This window comes from Lissotriton vulgaris, chromosome 6 (assembly GCF_964263255.1).
Source record: "Lissotriton vulgaris chromosome 6, aLisVul1.2, whole genome shotgun sequence".
Lineage (NCBI taxonomy): Eukaryota > Metazoa > Chordata > Amphibia > Caudata > Salamandridae > Lissotriton > Lissotriton vulgaris.
In genome coordinates, this window is record NC_141694.1 from 1862521779 (window position 1) to 1862542263 (window position 20485).

The 20485-nt window shown below is 47.4% G+C and overlaps 1 protein-coding gene across 1 annotated transcript in view; it reads right to left on the reverse strand.

The window, feature by feature from the left end:
- The window catches only part of LOC147709680 (uncharacterized), a 237182-nt gene that overhangs the window by 56608 nt on the left and 160089 nt on the right, over positions 1-20485 (reverse strand). Inside the window, exon 17 of the mRNA XM_086928192.1 lies at positions 1438-1584. Within this exon, the coding sequence (XP_086784318.1) occupies positions 1438-1584 (147 nt within the window). The remainder of the gene's footprint in view (positions 1-1437; positions 1585-20485) is intronic.

The following is a 20485-nucleotide window of genomic DNA, read 5'->3' on the forward strand; positions in this document are numbered from 1 at the left end:
GAGCATGCCGCTCTATAAATCACTACATTAAACATTTTAAAGAATCAGACACCTAAGAATCCATAAGTGTGAGAATCAACCAATGTCACCCATATTCTTGTCATTACCTGTCCACCTCATACAGCTCACTTACTCTAATATTTTTTCCTACTTTTTCAGTCACACAAATAATGTTTTTTTTTCAGTGTGTTTTTCTGTACTACTCAGTTGGCTATGTGCTGCCAAAGGTGCAGAGTCACTTCATGGCTTCAAGTAGCTTCTTTGCCCCAGTTGAGCGGTACCCAGTCCCTACCTCTTACATGTGCCTCATGCTCTTGTCTCTTAAGGTACCCCCTTGTCGGGTGCTCTGAGTGATGCTGGAAAACCTCACAAGGTATTCACTTGTCTAGCTCTTGATGTTTATAAACACTACAACAGTGTCTTCAGAGCAAAGACTTTCCAATATTAACAGGCTGTACCAGCACGTCCAGACCATGTTTCTGCCAAGCAGGCAGCTGTGCTGGCTCATGAACTTGTAGATTCTTGTTTTAAGCTCTGATTAGTAAAATAGGTTCTGCAAATAAAATAGCAAATGCCACAGGTTATCTTTGAGAGAGTAATACAGAAACAAGGATATGATAGGGTGGGTAGGTGAGGAGTAGGAACATGCTATTGGAAAACTAATAGAAAGCACATTCTACAATTTAATATGTCACCATTTTAGAGAAAGGACTATCACAAATGATCCTTTTTGGTTGGCCAATGCTTTTGATTATGGCATCAACATCTGGGGGAAGATGAAGGGGGCACCCTGTCACAAGCTCCTTTTAAAGGAAACATTTAGATCTACGAATATCCCACCATGAGTAGCTGGGAGTAATAAGTAAAGCTGGATGATTGTCACCAATGTGACCATGGATGTTAGCAAGGATAAGCCCTTTTGAGAACAAAAGAAGTCTTCTTATAGGGTTTGTTCACAGCCCTGCATGAGCCTCCATTCACTCAGACGCATCACAACACTTTGTGGCACTTCCATGCGAGCGTCAACAACAGTGCACACATTTTGGAACAAATATCAAATGAAAAACCCTCCTATCCATACCGTCTAAAACAGTTTGACATTACATGCTCAACTAGCTGTCATCTCCCTAGCCAGTCATCAATCAATCGATCAAGATATAGAATTAGGAGTACAAGTGTAGAAGTTACACACACAGGTACAGCTGCTGTGCAGGGTATATAGAGGGAGAGGAAGTCTGTTCCTCCCTCAAGGCAAAATAAATATCCCATCAGCATGAGAGCTTATGATTCTACACATATTTACATGGATGTACGAAGCACTTGTTCATTTGTACACAATGATGCTGTGTCTTTCTGAATGAGGTTCATCTTGAAATCAGAAATACAAGTTAAAAACTGACATCAGCATCAGCCATCCCTCCATCTTGGCACAAGTACCTGTCTCTGGAGCCTTGCACTTTAATCCACACTGGAAGTAGCAGCACTTCTGATCCCCTGTGCAGTCACCATCATTCTTACACTGATCATCTTCAGCTCGGAAGCACCTTATGGTGTCTATTGGACACATTCCTTGCTTTGGTTTCACTGAAAACATTAGAGAATGTGTTACATGGTATCTGCTCTTGAACAGAAGACCCATTATATGTTACAGTGAAGTAGGTTTCTTCAACATTGGGTGGTGGGGGTTTCAAGGTCCAAGGAAATGACTCATAGACAATGTACATAGGTGGGATGTGGTAGAGGAAGGTTATCTTAGGGGACGAGAGTGTTAGCTCAGCGCCGCAAGAAGAGGTAATGACAGATAGTTCATCCCAGTAAGCAGGGAATGAAGAGGATGTGAGAAGTACAGTTTAGGGTTGTCCAGGAAACTGGCTTATATGAAAGTGTCACAGAAAACAGTGGCAATGGCGAACCGTGTAATACTATAGAGTATAGATATTTGGACTGGAGTGGTGCACCATGGAGCTGTATGGAGTAGAGTGGAGTAAAATATACTGGATTAGCTTACAATGTAGTGGTATGTACTGGAGTGTTGTAGACTGGAGTGGCATACACTAAATAGTGCACAGTGGAGCAGCGCAAAGTCAACTGGTATCCAGTGGTGTGGCATACAGCAGAGTGTGTAAATTAAAGGAAATGTTCCATTAAATTGTGTGAAAATATGTCAATGGTATATCTCCGTAATATATATTCTAATATGGAAATGCAAATGTTAATTTTCCGGTTGCATATGTAAACAGTGTAAGTAATATTAAATGTATAAGTTGTTCTCCACCTAGTTATATATTTTGCTATGGTTTACAGTGGTAAATGCACAGTATACAACAGTACATGGTGCGGAGAATGGGTTATATGAATAGCTGATGACTGTGTTTTCCAAAGGTAAGAATTTAGCCAAGTACTTTTTATCAGAATTTTGCATTAACGTAAGGTCAGTGTTTCGTAGCATTTGGGGTTATGGTCTTACATATAGTCAAGTATTAGGTATTATTGTTATTAACAACAAAATACCAATTCATTTGTGGCAATAGGTTCACTTTTTAGTTTATAAATTTGAATAAATTATTGACATTGTGTTTTTTGTAAATTGTTTCCCTTAATAACTTAGCACCTGTTTCACAAATGTCTGGTAACTTTTGCAGGCCTATTACACATGTTTAATTGACGGAGGAGTAACATTTTTGCATGGTTTGGTGAAGGGATGCAAAGAAAAAAGAAGTAGTCCCATAACGTGCCTAAATCCAATGTATTTTACATACATTATACACTTTTGTTGTTTGCATAGCGCAAAAAACACCATTCGGTTTTTGCTAAAACGCGGCAGGATTACATATTTTGGTGTGCCAATGATTCTCATGGGTAGTGCAGGTAAGCACTGTACCTATTTTAGAATTGTTTAGGTATTTACAGTTAGTAATACCTGTTGTTGCAGTATTTTACCGGAATGTCAGGGTATTTCGCCGTAAGTCATGAGATGATTGGCTAATCATTGGGTTTACAAAATTGAAACTTCCTATGTTATTTTTAATTACACTTTGCTCATGCCTTCCAATGTAGGTAAGAATTTGGTTTGGTATACTTCCTGCAACTATAATGGGTAGAGCAAAATATTTGTAAGTATAATAAAATATGAAGTAGAGCAGTACTAATGGTATCCCAAAACATTTTGTAAAGTTACTGTTTTTGTTTACAAATTTCTATAAATTGTTATAAGTGTATAGTCATGTCATTTTTTTTAAAGTAGTGCAGTAATTTTAAGTAATTACCACACTACTCAGTACACATATTTGTGGATAATCAAATATGGAAAAATTTAATACACTTCAGTATACTATATTTATAAAACGTACTGTCCTAAAGTTTATTTCCAATTTTATTGTTTGTAATTCTTTTTTTACATTCTGTTTAGTACTGTGGTACTACCACGGTACTCCATAATTGCAAAAATATATATTTATAAACATATAAGTATTTTTGCCTACCTATTACCACTTTACTAAAGTGGTTATAGGTATCTGAAAAATGCCAAGTATAATACTTATTGGGCTTGAAAGATATAACACAGCACACAGGCAAACTGGAGCTAGGAACATAATGTCTACCTTTAACTTTTGTAAAAGCAGTCATTAGCATATCAGCTAATGACTTGTCATTGATGTATACATAAGTAATACAAATTGTCATCAGTGATGTCACTGACCATGTCATGAATGATGTAATATGTGAGCATCAGCAGTGGATTGCGGGCGTGCGAGATATAGTTAGTACAACTAACTATATCGGAGGAATTTCAATGGTTTTGTATCAGCTAACTATAACACCCCTAAAATGTACAGTTTTTTCAGCGAATTTCTAAGGTTTTTTAAATGCTAATTCCTAACTATATCAGGCATGAAACCTATGGTTTTTCAGTAAAATTGCAAGGTTTTTAGGTTTAAAGCATTTTATTAAGACAAAACATAGGGGGAAGGGAATAGGAGGTTAGGGTTACATACATTCAGGTGAGAAGAGCTGAGCATAGAGCTATGAGGGCGATGGTGGACAAGGCTGCTGTAAAGAAAGAACAACGGCAAATGAGAAGGTCGAATACAGTCAACACCATCAGTCTGAGCAGAAAAGGGAAGGCAATAATACAAAAAACCAACCCACCAACCCCTAGGCCCCTCCCCCCAAACACCCCAACTCCCCCCAACTCCCCCCCACCACCCCCCCATCCAATGCTCGGCTAATAACGTAACCTGCCCTCCCGCCACGCCCCCCCCCCGAGCCCAGTCCTCTTGTCCCCTTAGTCGGTCGAAATCACCGGTGGTGTCAATCTTAGAAGCCTGAGGTACCGCGGGCAGGTGAGTTCTCTAAATTCCGTGGTTAAAAGCGCGTGAAAGGGTTGCCATAGCTCATCAAATTGGTCCACTTCCCCCACCACCATGAGTGATAATTTCTCCATACCCAGCACATGCCAGAGCCTATGCAGCCAGCCTGTGATGGAGGGGACCGTGGTGGTACGCCAGTGGATCAGGATGTTCTGAATCGCTGAGCCCAGCGCTATCGCAATTTGCCTGCCCCTGCGGGACTTCAGCGGGTACATCAGACCATTGGGAAGGCCCAGCAGTACATACGCCGGGAAGCGCGGTAATTCAATTTCAAAATGCAAATCAACCTCATCAAGAACTTCCTTCCAATAAGCTGCTAACAAGGGACAATCCCAGAGTACATGTGAAAGGGTCCCCACCCGACCACAACCCCTCCAGCACTCCTTCTCGATATTTCTGTTCATCTCGTGCAACCTCTCCGGGGTGTAGTACCAGTATGTGGACACCTTGGTGAATGTTTCCTTGAGTCCCGTGTGATATGCCGAGTGTCTCGCGCGGTGTGCAATTTGATCCCACTCTTTATGGCTAAGCGTCCTTCCCAATACTCTGTTCCATCGTTCCCTGCCTGGGTTATAGTAGTGAAACGGAGGGGGCTGCAAGAATTTATAAAGATCGGTGATCAATTTAGCGTCAGAGGCGCGGGTCACCAACCACCGCTCATATAGTGTTATCTGGCGATCGGCGGTGTCCCGCACCTGGGATTGAAGCGCCCAGTGCCGGACATGCATCTATCGGAGTCTATCTGACTCAGGCAGTCGGAACTCCTGTTGTAGTTGCTGAAAGGGGACCACCCCTTCCGGCCCAAAAATCTGAAAGAGCGCTCGGCAGCCCGCCGCCCTCCAGTGGGAGAAAGCACCTGTCTCCATCCCAGGGGAGAAATCAGGGTTGTCCGCTATCAGTGTAAAAGGCGAAGGGAACGTGGTGAGTTCCCGAGCCTCACTAACTGTGTCCCACACCCTCAGGGGAACTCGTGTGATGAAGGAAGCATAGAGGTTAGGGGGGCGGTGAACCCGGCGCAAGAATGGAACCTCCTGGAGGGTACGCCCCGCCACCGCCTGGTCCTGAAAGAGCCAGTGCTTATCGGATTCCCACCTGCTCCACTCCACAAAGTAGCGCAACTGCGCCGCCTGGAAATACTTCCGGAGGTCCGGGATACCAAGGCCCCCCGCCTCCGGGGCTAGCGTGGAAAGAACCCTCTTCATCCGTGGCTTGCGGCCTTGCCAGACAAAGCGTGCGATGTCGGCTTGCGTCTGCCTGATCCAGCCCGCTGGAGGCTGGAGCGGCAAGGCTCGGAAAAGGTATAGAATGTGGGGCAGAACCGTCATCTTGACAGCAGCAATCCTGCAGAGCCAGGACAGCAGGCTTTTACTCCAACGGCCTAGTTCCTCTTTGATTTTCTTGCTAAGAGAAGTATAATTGGCCGTTACCATCGCTGGCAACGTCGGCGCTAGTAGAATCCCCAGGTATGGCACCAGGGATGATGACCACTGCATGGGGAAAAGCCGCTGGAGGTCCCGCCTAGTATCCGCGGCCAGAGACACAACTAGAGCCACCGACTTGCCCATGTTCATTTTGAAACCGGCCACTCGCGAAAAAGCGTCCAGTTCATGAATACAAGCGGGGAGGGCCATCCTAGGATCGTCTAAGGTCAACAGGACATCGTCCGCATAAAGACTGACCGTATGGACATACTGCCTCATCTTGATCCCGATCGCATCAGGGTTTTGGCGGATCCTCTGGGCAAACGGCTCTATATAAAGAGCAAAGAGGAGAGGGGAAAGCGGGCACCCCTGCCTAGTGCCCCGTTCGATTGCGCAGCTACGAGAACTGCACCCATTGACTCTCACCGTCGCCGAAGGGTACTTGTAGCAGTTGAAGACCATCGAGCAGAATTTGTCACCGATGCCCAGTTTCCTGAGCACCTGCTCGAGATAAGGCCAGTGAACCCTGTCGAATGCTTTCTCAGCATCCACCGCCAGCAGCATCCGCTCGCCCGGGATCCGCGAAGCCTTCTCCAAAATGTGCGCTACTCGTTTAGTGTTGTCGACCGTTTGTCTGCCAGGCACAAAGCCAGCTTGATCAGCCTCAACCAGACCGGGGAGATGCAGGGCCAGCCTGGACGCCAAAATCCCCGTGTACAGTTTGAGGTCGACATTCAGGAGAGAGATGGGCCTGTATGAGCCACATAGGGCCCGGTCTTTCCCAGGTTTCGGGATCACTGAGACAGTTGCTCCTAGAAGGTCTGGTGAAATGGCGCCTGGTTCGGAAAAGGAATTAAACAGCCGGGCAAGGATAGGGGCCACGACCGGGCAGAAGGTTTTATAGAACAGGGACGTGTAACCGTCCGGGCCCGAAGCATTCCCGTGCTTGAGTCTAGCTATCGCAGAAATCACCTCCTCCACGTGGATGTTACGCTCGAGGTATTCCGCCTGAGCGGGGTCCAGCACCGGAAGGGTCACGGACTCCAGATATTCAGAGGCATCCCGCATCGAGGGGGGCTCTCCCGCGTATAGCGCTTCATAGAAACTACAAAACGTTTCCGCAACCGCAGCGTCACCAGAGACTGCCACCCCGTCAGCACCCAATAGTTCCATCACTACATTACGCTGGTGCACGATACGAAGCCTATTTGCTAAGAGTTTGCCACACCTATCCCCACCCGTGTAGAATGCATGTTTCAGGCGCAGCGCTGCGTATTCCGCCCTATCCATGTCCAGCGCCGACAGGAGCTTCCTGGCAGCCTTCAACTGCCTCCACACCCTGGGAGCTCCCGTACGACGGTGGACCTGCTCCAGTTCCCGGACCTGGGAAGTCAGCTCCTCCCTCTTGCGCTGTCTCTCTCTATTTTCTGCCGAGGAGATGGAGATGAACTCCCCCCTGAGAACCGCCTCTAGCACCACACACTGTGTCGCCGGTGAAGTGTCCGAATTATCGTTGTGTGCCTGGTACTCCCGGATCGCTTCCTCAATATGCTTGACGACCGTCTTTTTGTGCAGAAGGGTGTCCCTGAGGCGCCACACACCCCGAGAGGGGGAGTCCATCGGCCACGCAAACGTGCCCACGACCGGCGCATGATCAGACAGTGACAGGACCCCAATGTCCGCTGCCGTAGCAGCGGCACGTATCGGTCCACTAACCAAAAAGTAATCCAACCGTGCGTAGGTACGGTGCGCATGCGAGTAATAGGAATAGTCCCTGTCTGTAGGGTGGAGGGTGCGCCAGAGATCATGCAAATCCAAGTCAGTGATTCGGGCCTTCCCAGCCTGGGAGAGTTCCCCAGTCTGCGGGAATAGCTGCACTGATCTATCTAATGCAGAATCGAAGACTATATTTAAATCACCCCCCAATACGACATATCGATCAGGGGAGGCAGTCACGTCTACCAGCACCGAGTCGAGAAAGCGCTCTTGGTGGTCATTTGGGCTATATAAGGAACCAACGGTGAACGATGTGTTCCCCAGGCGGAGGCGGTATGCCAATAGCCTCCCCTTCTGTTCCACAAATTTGTACAACACCTCCCCCCTGAAGGAGCTCGATAGCAGAATAGCCACCCCCGCGGTCTTGGACGTGGCAGAGGAAAAAAACTGAGTTGGGAACTTAGCAGAGCGCATTCTGTGACAGTCTTGGGACAATAAGTGGGTTTCTTGTAGGAGACATATGTCAGCTTGTGTCCCCTCCAGCAGAGATAAGATCGCCCTTCGCTTCACAGGGTTATTCAGACCCTTAACATTAAGGGTCACTACCTTCAGGGACGTCATACCCCCAAGGGTCCGGAGTCGCTATGCCGCGGGCAAGCAGTAAGCAGGGAGGGGCGCAGGACAGCAGCGCAGGACAAGCAAAATAGGACCAAGCTGTAACATATGAGATAATGGACGGTACCCTCTCAACCCCTGAACAACACCCAACCCCACCCCAAACTAACCCGAGGCAACTAGCCAAATCCCTACTCATGCACAAACAACCCATTGTCCCAGTCAAGTCCCAAAACGGACAAGTCTGCGGAAAGTACCAAAAGTGGACGTCCGGCCACTCGTTCTCCCCGCCCTCCCCCGACCCTCCCTCCGACCCCCAAACCTGGCACCGAAGAAGCTATGTCCATCTCCCCCCGGAGTGAGTCTACGCAGTCAAGGCAACACCGTTCGTGGCGGCCGAATCCCTGGCCGCTTCTCTCAGAGCGCTGGCCATGTCCGCTCTAATGGTGGGCGAGTCAGGTCGTCCAGCGCTCGCCACCGATCTCCTCCTCGCTGACCGCCGTCGTCCTCTTCTATCAGAACGCCTCCAAGTTGGTGTCGCTCCATACTCTTCCGTGGCCGTGAGGCCCAAGAAACCGCAGACATCCTGCAAGGAACGCAGCTGGTGCAGCACCCCGTTCCAACGGAATATCAAGCGAAAGGGATGCCCCCAGGAGTACGGCGTCTCATGCTCCCGCAGGAAATCTGTCGCAATTTTGAAGGACCTGCGCTTCTGTAGTGTGATAGCAGAGAGGTCCTGAAACAGCGCCACAGGCCGTTCTCGGAATGTCAATGGCTGTTTTCTGCGAGCCTCGGCCATGATGCGCTCCTTCACCGGGAAGTCTGGGAGGTAGGCCAAGATGTCCGGTGGAGGTGCCGTCGACTGTCGCTGCTGGCCGACTCTATGGGCCCTGTCGATGCGGATCGGGAAGTCCGCGGGCTCACCCAGAACCTCCCAGAACAAGTCCTGCAGATAGCCCATCAGGTCCGTCCCCTCATCCGCGGATGGGACACCCCCCACTCGTCTGTTATTCCTCCTCAACCTGTTCTCCCGGTCCTCATTATGGGCTTGGAGTTCGACATGTTGCTCCCTGAGGCGGAAAACATCCTGCTGCAAATGGACAATCTCTTCGTCCCGTCGTTGAGCCGCCGCCTCCACCGACACCATCCGTTTGCCAAGGCCCTCCACCTCCCTGCGGACCTCGCGCACTTCACTGGCCACCTCCTGCTTCAGCGTCTGAAAGTCAGCCTTAAGCGAGCTGAACAGATCCTCCATGAAGGACCTCGTGACGGGAGGCTCACCCCCAGTGGGGTCCGCTGCAGCCCTGGAAGAGCTCGGGGATGGCTGCGCCCTGTCTCGCTGTTGCTGGGCTCTGCTGAGCATGTCCGGCAGGGTGCGGTCCCCTTTCCTCGATCCTCGGTTCCCCAACATTCGTGCCCCGGGAGCTGCTGCATTCCACTGAGTCAGAAACGTGAGCTCCGGCCACCAGCAGTAGGCCCCGGCCTCAATGAGTCTCTAACGGCCGGCAGAGCGCTGCCAGGGGGAACTCCCGCTGCAATAGGGACACCAGGGGCCCTGCGCCACAGATGACAAAATGGCGGGCCAGTCCAGTCACAAAGGGCAACTCGAGGCCCAGCCAAAGTTCCACCGGAGGCCCCCTCACAGGGGACCAAGGCTGCCGCGTCTCGCAGGAGAAGAGAGCTATGTAGGGCCAGGGGTGCAGAAGTCGGCCCCAGGCGACACTGTAGGAGGGCTGCGTCACCGTCGCCGTGAAGACAAGATGGCGGTTGGGCGGAGCCGGGCAGATCGTCCAGGCCCGGCGGCGCCACCAAGGCTGCTCCCAGAATCAGTTACACGGAGGAAAGTTCCATTCAGGGCCGACCAGCCAAAAAAGAGAAACAATAGACCTGGCCCCCGGTCCTAAGCACTGTCGCTAACTGGCGATGGGGCCGGGGCCCGCACCATGTAGAAGGCCACCACCGCTGATCCAAGCATCTTCACGATCACGCAGCAGGGTCCACTCTAGGCAATGCCTCGCAGCAGCTAGTCCTCTGACGGTCCCGTTCGGGTACCGAGGCGAGTTCCACTCCAGAACACCAGACATCAGCACCAGGCCTCAACCGAGTCTCCCGGACAGCGCCCCGCTTCGCTCCGCCTCCAAGTCGCTCCGCAGTCTGGTTATCGGTCTCTAAGCGTGCCTCCGCCGGAGCGATCGGGGCCAAAGTAGCATCAATGTGTGCCCAAGGGTCTCCGCCGCCCGTCCCTCGGTTGCTGAGCTTCAGCGGGGGGTGAGAAGCTGACGGAAAAGGGCTCGGGCCTAGTCGGGTCGGAGGAGCTGCGGGGAGAAGCATCCGCTCACCCCGCCATCTTGGCCACGCCCCCTGCAAGGTTTTTAAATGCTAATTCCTAATTATGATGTGTGTGAAACCTATGGTTTTTCTGTGTATTTCTAAGGTTTTTTCAATGCTAATTCCTAACTATAATGTGTTTGAAATCTATGTTTTTTCAGTGAATTTCTAAGGTTTTGAAAATGCTAATTTCTGTATCAATTTTTACATTTTTTATATATTTATTTTCCAACAAACTGCCTTTGTATATTGCAATACATTGACTGTATCCTGTAATATGCAACAGCACAGCTAGTATTTATGATTTGGATAAAGTTAAACATTATAGTCTACATCTTCAATCAAAATATAAACAATCAAATTTGTCAATTATTTTTTTTTTTTTAATCGTGCGCTCTGAAGGATCTTTCAGAGACCCCCTGAGAAGGCCTAGGGGGGCAGGAGTCTCTACCCTGCCCCCTTTTCACGTTCTCCACTATTGTTTTTGACTCAGTTCTGCCTCGAGGGTGCAAGCAACGTACGCGCACCTCACAATTTTTTTTTTATGGGTTTTTTGCCCTTCGGGGTCTTTCAAGGACCCCAAGAAAAGGCCTAGGGGATTTGGGAGTCGCTTCCCTGCCTCCTTTTCATGTTTTTAAAAGCATTTACGAAAATCGGGGAAAACATCATTTATATGCGACGTTAGCGCAAAGTGCACGCATGCGTGCGCACCCGTTGCGCGCACGTAAAGTCATGTGACATTAAAACAACACTTTTGATTGGTGGGTGGGTGGGTGTTCCCATTCAATGCCCATGGTATTTGACATATTCCAAAGATTAGCAACATAATGTAAATCTGGGAATGCGTAAAAACCATGTGCCTCCCCAGGGCAGGCGCGACATTTGTTTTTGTGAAAGAAGGTGTCCCTTTCTACCAAAAAACAACTGCCTTTCAATGCAGGCACGCTTGTGCCATGGCTCTATGGTGTCTTTATTGGTGAAAAGCTGCCTAAATGGTGCCAGCACAAATGAAAGGACATGGATGCATTATATTGACGTAAGTAGGACACAGCGATGCTCTTCCTTTATGGCGCAGCAAACTAGCTTCTGTTGCTGCGTTGCATCATTTTGTTGTAAATGAGCACTCAGGTCTACAGCACAGATGCAGCATGCAGCAAACCCACAGCATGCCTGAAAATAAATGAAACTAAAATCATATTCTGACTGAACAAATTACATTTGTTCAACACCACTTACACAAAAGGAGTACAACAAGGATTCACTATGTACCAAACTTACAAAATACATCCATAATGTTACAGAACAATTAAAAATCGTTCAATATGATTTGAACACTCTGAAGTAGTAGTGATACAAAATCAGTTTTAAATGATCCGTGAGATTATCGAACATTCAATCAAATACTGTTACTTAAGAATCACGTTCAGTATATTTGGAAATGTTCTCAGAGCTATGCAAATCTAAAAAAGAGAAAGTCATACAACCACTCACAAAGGAATCTCCAAACAAAGGGCACCAAGGGGCAGGTGTATCAAACTTTCACACAGCGAAACACAGCGAGCCACCTTGCTTCACTGCACTGATGAAAGGGTAGGAATGCGTCATATTTAATATTATATGTTGCACTGCTGTAGCTTTCTTGAGCAAGCGTAATGTGCTGCCTAGCTGAACAGCCTGGGATGATACCTGAAACTGTGGTGACCTGGCAGTATAAAGATATCATTTGATGTACCTCAATGTGATATGAAAAGAGAAGAAACAATAATAGACCCTAATGGAAAACAAAACACAACCTACTATACAGGAAGAAAAGCACAGAAGAATGTTTACTTACTGGAAAAAAAGCCAAATACAGAGAACCTATGACCAAATACAGCGTAGGAGATCACAACGTAGTGAAAAAGACCAAGTATACTAATAATACATCTTGAGCCACTAAAATTCCAAGATACACTTCCTCATTCACTGCCCAAAAAACAATGAATTAAGAACCTACTTCTGATGGAAACTGCCTCAAACAATTGTTCACTACACAAAGTTGAATTAAGGGTTAAGAGATCCTCAGCCACGTTGGAAAGACCAGCGATGGAAGGGACAGGAGCAAAATAGCTTGAGACACCATCATAAACTAAACAATGTATTAAAATGTATATTTAATGGCTAAGAAGCCCAACAAAGCTTTGGCAATACTTGTAAACCAGTAAATTACTGAAAATGAACTGAAAATCAGAGAGAGAGAGAGAGAGACAGATGAGGAGACCTTGGCTACATAATGTGTGACTTGAACTTCCAGAGCCACAGAATAAAACAGAACAAATAGACGTTTGCCCCCAATTCATGATAATTGAAATTACTTTACAAAACTGCGGCAACCTGGATAGTACATGAAACTGACCAGATGCCACCTCTTGTGCCATCGCAGCATGCCTCCATCAACATCAAGTTACAGGATCCCCACCATTTCCTTCACTAACACCACATCTTTTTGTTAAGGGGAGGCAAGAAGCCTGACTCGCACCACCTTTTTTATTTGAGTTCCCTAGTTTTAGTTAACTAACCCCATTCATTCTAGCCTACTTTATATATCGCACCATTGATATTTTAATATCACTCAATGCAATTTATTGGAGACACAGAGTGATGATCAATCACCCAGTATGGGAGTAGCATGTTAATGGGCTATTTGAAACATGAATTATCTACCATCTCACAGGTCTTGTTTTGCTTTACTAAGATGAGTGGAAACCACAGATATCTGCAGGAGCATGCCGTTCTATAAATCACTACAATAAACATTTTAAAGAATCAGACACCTAAGAATCCATAAGTGTGAGAATCAACCCATTTCACCCATATTCTTGTCATTACCTGTCCACCTCATACAGCTCACTTACTCTAATATTTTTTCCTACTTTTTCAGTCACACAAATAATGTTTTTTTTCAGTGTGTTTTTCTGTACTACTCAGTTGGCTATGTGCTGCCAAAGGTGCAGAGCCCCTTCATGGCTTCAGGTAGCTTCTTTGCCCCAGTTGAGCGGTACCCAGTCCCTACCTCTTACATGTGCCTTATGCTCTTGTCTCTTAAGGTACCCCCTTGTCGGGTGCTTTGAGTGATGCTAGAAAACCTCACAGGTGTTCACTTGTCTAGCTCTTGATGTTTATAAACACTACAACAGTGTCTTCAGAGCAAAGACTTTCCAATATTAACAGGCTGTACCAGTATGTCCAGACCAGGTTTCTGCCAAGCAGGCTGCTGTGCTGGCTCATGAACTTGTAGATTCTTGTTTTAAGCTCTGATTAGTAAAATAGGTTCTGCAAATAAAATGGCGAATGCCACAGGTTATCTTTGAGAGGGTAATACAGAAACAAGGATATGGTAGGGTGGGTAGGTAGGTAAGGAGTAGGAACATGCTATTGGAAAACTAATAGAAAGCACATTCTACAATTTGATATGTCACCATTTTAGAGAAAAGACTATCAAAAATTATCCTTTTTGGTTGGCCAGTGCTTTTGATTATGGCATCAACATCTGGGGGAAGATGAAGGGGGCACCCTGTCACAAGCTCCCTTTAAAGGAACCATTTAGATCTACGAATATCCCACCATGAGTAGCTGGGAGTAATAAGTAAAGCTGGATGATTGTCACCAATGTGACCATGGATGTTAGAAAGGATAAGCACTTTTGAGAACAAAAGAAGTCTTCTTACAGGTTTTGTTCACAGCCCTGCATGAGCCTCCATTCACTCAGATGCATGACAACACTTTGTGGCACTTCCATGCGAGCGTCAACAACAGTGCACACATTTTGGAACAAATATCAAATGAAAAACCCTCCTATCCATACCGTCTAAAACAGTTTGACATTACATGCTCAACTAGCTGTCATCTCCCTAGCCGGTCATCAAGCAATCGATCAAGATATAGAATTAGAAGTACAAGTGTAGAAGTTACACACACAGGTACAGCTGCTGTGCAGCGTATATAGAGGGAGAGGAAGTCTGTTCCTCCCTCAAGGCAAAATAAATATCCCATCAGCATGAGAGCTTATGATTCTGCACATATTTACATGGATGTACGAAGCACTTGTTCATTTGTACACAATGATGCTGTGTCTTTCTGAATGAGGTTCATCTCGAAATCAGAAATACAAGTTAAGAACTGACATCAGCATCAGCCATCCCTCCATCTTGGCACAAGTACCTGTCTCTGGAGCCTTGCACTTTAATCCACACTGGAAGTAGCAGCACTTCTGATCCCCTGTGCAGTCACCATCATTCTTACACTGATCGTCTTCAGCTTGAATGCACATTATGGTGACCCATTATATCTTACAGTGAAGTAGGTTTCATCAACATTGGGTGGTGGGGGTTTCAAGGTCCAAGGAAATGACTCATAGACAATGTACATAGGTGGGATGTGGTAGAGGAAGGTTATCTTAGGGGACGACAGTGTTAGCTCAGTGCCGCAAGAAGAGATAATGACAGATAGTTCATCCCAGTAAGCAGGGAATGAAGAGGATGTGAGAAGTACAGTGCAGCATCGGTCGCTCCCTGGACACTGGGTATCGTAGCGCTTGACTAGCAATTGCCACCATCAGTTTGTACTCTGCATTATTGTAGCGCTATTTAGCTTTACTTTTAGCCCACATTGCGCGAGTGATTTTTATTCTTGTAGCGCAAGTTAATATTAAAATTGCCTGCTGCGCTATTCACATTGTTGGTTCTGCCTGCTACTAAGATAATCTGTGCCTCTGCCCACATTTCAGAATTAATTCCCTGCTTGTGCCGATCTCGTCGTGTTTGTGTTTTGATTTGCTGCCATTTTGTTGTTGTGCCTGCCAGCCTGCCCCTCCACCCCAATCACACCTCCCTGTGGCCCCTCCCTCCCACTGATAGTAGAGAGCTGACCCACCTGAGCCTCCGCTGTGACCAGCCTGACTCGTGCAGCATCGGTCGCTCCCTGGACACTGGGTATCGTAGCGCTTGACTAGCAATTGCCACCATCAGTTTGTGCTCTGCATTATCGTAGCCCTATTTAGCTTTACTTTTAGCCCACATTGCGCAAGTGATTTTTATTCTTGTAGCACGAGTTAATATTAAAATTGCCTGCTGCGCTATTCACATTGTTGGTTCTGCCTGCTAAGATAATCTGTGCCTCTGCCCACATTGTAGAATTAGTTCCCTGCTTGTGCCGATCTCGTTGTGTTTGTGTTTTGATTTGCTGCCATTTTGGTGTTGTGCCTGCCAGCCCGCCCCTCCACCCCGATCTCACATCCCTGCGGCCCCTCCCTCGCTCCGCCCCCCTCCTCTATCCATTTATGACTGATGGACCTACGCGCAGCGTCCACGTGCTGCGGCCGCGCCAAAGGTGCGCCAAAGGTAAGCCCGTCTACGCCCGTCCGCGCCTGGACCGAGCCCATCGCCAGACCCCCTGGCCCCCGTAAACCGCACTCTGGCCGCATCAAGTATGATGCAGCCACCCTCCCAGCCCTTAACCCCGGACGTACTCCCCAATGCTTCGAAGCTGCCCCAGGACGTACTCATGGGCCCTTCGCATGCCACTCCTGCAAATTTACCAGCATCAAGACCCTTACCACAACCACTAACCCCAAACACAGATCTGACCCTAACCACTTGAAGTGCATCCTGCTGAACACCTGCTCGGTCCACAGACACGCCACCGAACTCCGGGATCTACTTGACGTTATATCACCAGACGTCGCCTTCCTCACTGAAACATGGATGAATGCATCATCAACACCCGACATCGCCATAGCCATGCCGGACAGTTACAAGATCATCCGTAAAGACCGCCCCGTCCAAACAGAAGGAGGCGTCGCCATCGTCCATAAAACACCGTCAAAATCACGACCAGCTCCGGAGCTAACCTTTCCACCGCCGAACACCTCCACTTCCAGGTCCACACTGACCCCAGAACCACACTCAGAGGCACCCTCATCTACAGGCCCCCAGGAACACGTAAACAATTCAGCGAGGACATCACTGACTTCATCAGTCCACATGCCCTCGCCTCCGAGAACTACATCCTACTAGGAGACCTCAACTTCCACATGGAAAAGAAAAACAACTGCAACACCACCACCCTACTGGATAACCTAGCCAATCTCGGACTCAAACAACTTGTTGACACCCCAACCCACACAGCAGGACATACGCTAGACCCAATCTTCACTTCCAGCAAACACTTCTCCTTCGATCGCACCCCAGCTCTCCATTGGACGGACCACTGTTGTGTTCACTTCAGCTACAAAACCACCTCGACACACAACCCCCCACAACCTATTCCCCGAAGAAAATGGAACAAAATCACCACCGACCAACTCCTCACATCGCTCAACCAAAACCCACCCGCCCTCTCATCTGACCCTAACCAAGCTGCCATCAAATTCAAACAATGGATCGCTCACAGCGCTGACGAATTAGCACCCTTGAAAAACCATCACACCAAACAAGACAGCAAAAAGGCCCCCTGGTTCAACGATGACCTTAAAAATTCCAAGAAACTTTGCCGTACTCTCGAGAAAACATGGAGAAAAAACCCAACCACCGACAACATGACTACCTTCAAGGCAGCCACCCGCAAACACCACCAGCTGATTCGATCCACCAAGAAATTAGCTTTCAAGAATCGACTCGACAACAATGCCCATAACAGCAAGGAACTTTTCAATATTGTCAAAGAATTTACCAACCCCACCGCAGCCTCAAATGACATCACCCCCTCCCAAGACCTCTGCGATTCGTTATCCTCCTTCTTCTACAACAAAATTGCCGACATACATAACAGCTTCGAAAACAATACCAACGAACAATACTACCCACCCCCCTCAGAACCTATACCGCCCTCCAACAATCTCAACGCCTGGAACCCAATCACCACCGAAGACACCATCCGCCTTATGAATTCTATCCACTCTGGCTCGCCAACCGAACCATGTACTCCATCATGGCACCCCACCTCCGTGATGTCATCAACTGTTCCTTCAACTCTGCTACCTTCCCAGAAAACTGGAAACATGCCGAAGTCAGCGCCCTCCTGAAGAAACCCACAGCAGACCCCTCTGAACTCAAAAACTACCGCCCAATATCCCTCCTCCCTTTCCCGGCAAAGTCATCGAGAAAGCCGTCAATAGCCAACTCGCCGCCTTCCTCGAAGCCAACAACTCCCTCAATCCCTCACAGAACGGCTTTCGAGCCAAACACAGCACCGAAACCGCCCTCATCGCAGCCACAGACGACATCCGAACACTACTGGACAACAGAGAAACAGTGGCCCTCATTCTACTCGACCTCTCCGCCGCCTTCGACACAGTCTGTCATAGCACCCTCATACAACGCCTCAACAATATCGGAATACAAGGAAAAACATTGGACTGGATCGTCTCCTTCCTCGCCGGAAGTGTGGTAAATATTTTACCGTATCATTTTTGCCATATAATTACAAGTACAAGAATAGCTCAATAAAATGAAAGGCAGAGTCCGGGGTGTCTGAGTCTGAAAGGGCTTTAATTCAGAAATGACTCGAGTCAATGGAGATCTATTCCATCAATACAAGGGTTCGGGTACGCAAGGGAAGATGTCAGGAAAGATGTCAACGATTTATTCACAGTACATGGCATATATAGTAAAATGACACAATAGCATTGCATACAGTAGGCGTGACAAGTGAAATGTATATGATAAGAACACATGTGCGTAGCAAAAAGGCGTGAACATGGGTGTGCACAGAGGCGTGAACTAGAAACGTCACAGAAAAGTGTCATAAGTGGGTGGATGCTTAGTGAATTCTTGCAGAGTCAGCTGAAACCTGTGGCCTGGATGCGCGCGCAGCTAATATGACGTGTGATTGACGTGCGTCTGGAGGGAGCTAAGAGTCTGACTTTTAACACTAGTAGAAGAGACATAAGTCTGACATGTCAGATCGACCTGTTCCTAAAACATATCTGATATCTTGTGTTTGGAGGATGTCTATACTGGAGGAAAAGGTCTTTCGGGCAGAGGCTATGCTACACTGAATGTATGCGTGTCTAGGTGCAGATGCGCGGAGCCAGGGCCTACCATGGTAACGGGAGCAATGAATTACATGAGGAGGACAGGAAGGCTTCGCCCTTTACTCTGCAGCCGGGGAGCTGTTTACTTATTTTACTAGACAGGAATGTGTTTTCGAGGAGGCTGAGCTGGCTACGCTGATAACTTGAAGGCAAAATACTGTTTTTGGCAGGCAGAGCAGGCCGAGCCGGGCAGCGCTCGCTTGGCAGGAAGTAAGGCAGAGGTCAGGGATGCATCTCATCTTCACGTTGCAGCTTTCGGAGACAGAGACGGAAAAGTGGTTCAATGGCAGGAATCAGGGCCTAACTCGGCAGAGCCAGGAAAACGTGAAAGTGCACCATGTAAAGACGGTGGCACGGCATACTTAGGAACTGAATTATCAATCCATTCATGGTGGATCTGAAAAAGGACATGTTGACGTTGGACGCAAATGTATTTGTGTCTTCAAATTCGGTTGCGGAGGGAAGTTACATGCACTTTAACTCGTACATGGAGACGATGGGGTACTCGTTAGGGGACATAACTGACCATAAAAATTCCAATTACCTCATTCCCTCCTTGTCCCCTACGGACCCATTAGGATATATCTATTTTCATGAGGCCATCTATTTGTTCGTATAACATCATTTGTTCTTCTTTCTTTAATCGGGAGTGGGAACGTGCACTTGAGCGGGGAATACAAGATGTGGCGCACAAGCCGCAAATCGCTGGCCCACATTGAAGACATAGACAGCAACTGAATACAATGGCCAATATAATCCCTAGGAATGACAATAGCTTCCATCCCCAGGCTGTTACTACACCCCAGAGCCAACCGGACCAAGTCCAGGAGCCTGGGTTCTGGTGTATCTGATGGGCAATTTCGTGAAGTCTGGTGATGGCCTTATAGACCGAAGGCGCGTTATTAGGAATAAACACGCAACAACTGGATCCGATGACTCTACAAGCCCCGCCCCTATCGGCCAGGATGACGTCAAGGACAAGGCGGTTCTGAAGAACAGCAAGTCTCATAGCAGACTGCTCCTCTGTTAAGTTGCCCAAAGCTGAAGTAGTCTCATTCACTACTGCTTCGAGAGTTCTGGTTAATTTGCGTATCAATTTACTATTGGACACTGTGCCTAGATAGGGAAAGAATCCTTTATTGAAATCTGTATATTGTTCCCATGCGGTTTCAGTATAATCAACTAATGGAAGGTCTCTTTAGTGCCTAACTAGATTGAGGCGGGAATTCCTGTGATAATCAGGAGGGGCTAGAAAAACAGGAGGCAGTAGGAATGCAATGTAACAGGTACCATCCCAGTCTAGGGGTAAACGTATATAGGCTGTATGGCCACAAATGAAATAGGAATGGCGGGAAGCTTTGAATGTAGACTTGCCTTTATCACTGAATTCGATCACAGTAGTTCACTATGACCTAGGTGTACTGAACCATTCTTTCTGACACATAATTCACCTTTGACTGGTAATACTGACATAGATGGTAAGTCCGGACTGGTTTCTGACTGAACATTTAGAATCATGAGGTTGAGTGTAAAATTGCCTAATCCATACACTTCGTTTTCTAGGTCGGTCCCTGTCCTTTGGGGGAGACCCTCCTTGTCTGGGAAACATGCCTTATTCAGAACTGTGTTCAGATTTCCCCATACCCCATTACCCTGGAAAACTATAAAATCAGCATCTACAGAATTAATTAAACTAAACCATGCACCACAGGAACCATTGTGTGTAAACGGATACGGAAAGAGGGGCAGAACTCCCTGATATTTCTGATAGGGAGGGAGTCGGCCACATATCTAACAATTGGTAGCATTGCTGGTCTGATGGGAATGGTGTAACATACTGATGAATGAATTGTTGCGCAGCGCAAGTCGATAAGATAGTTCATGTGGAGGTAGCTCACTAAACGTGTGTTCTGCAGTGTCATTAGAAAAAGAATGTGCAATCGGAAAATACATGTACAACATCA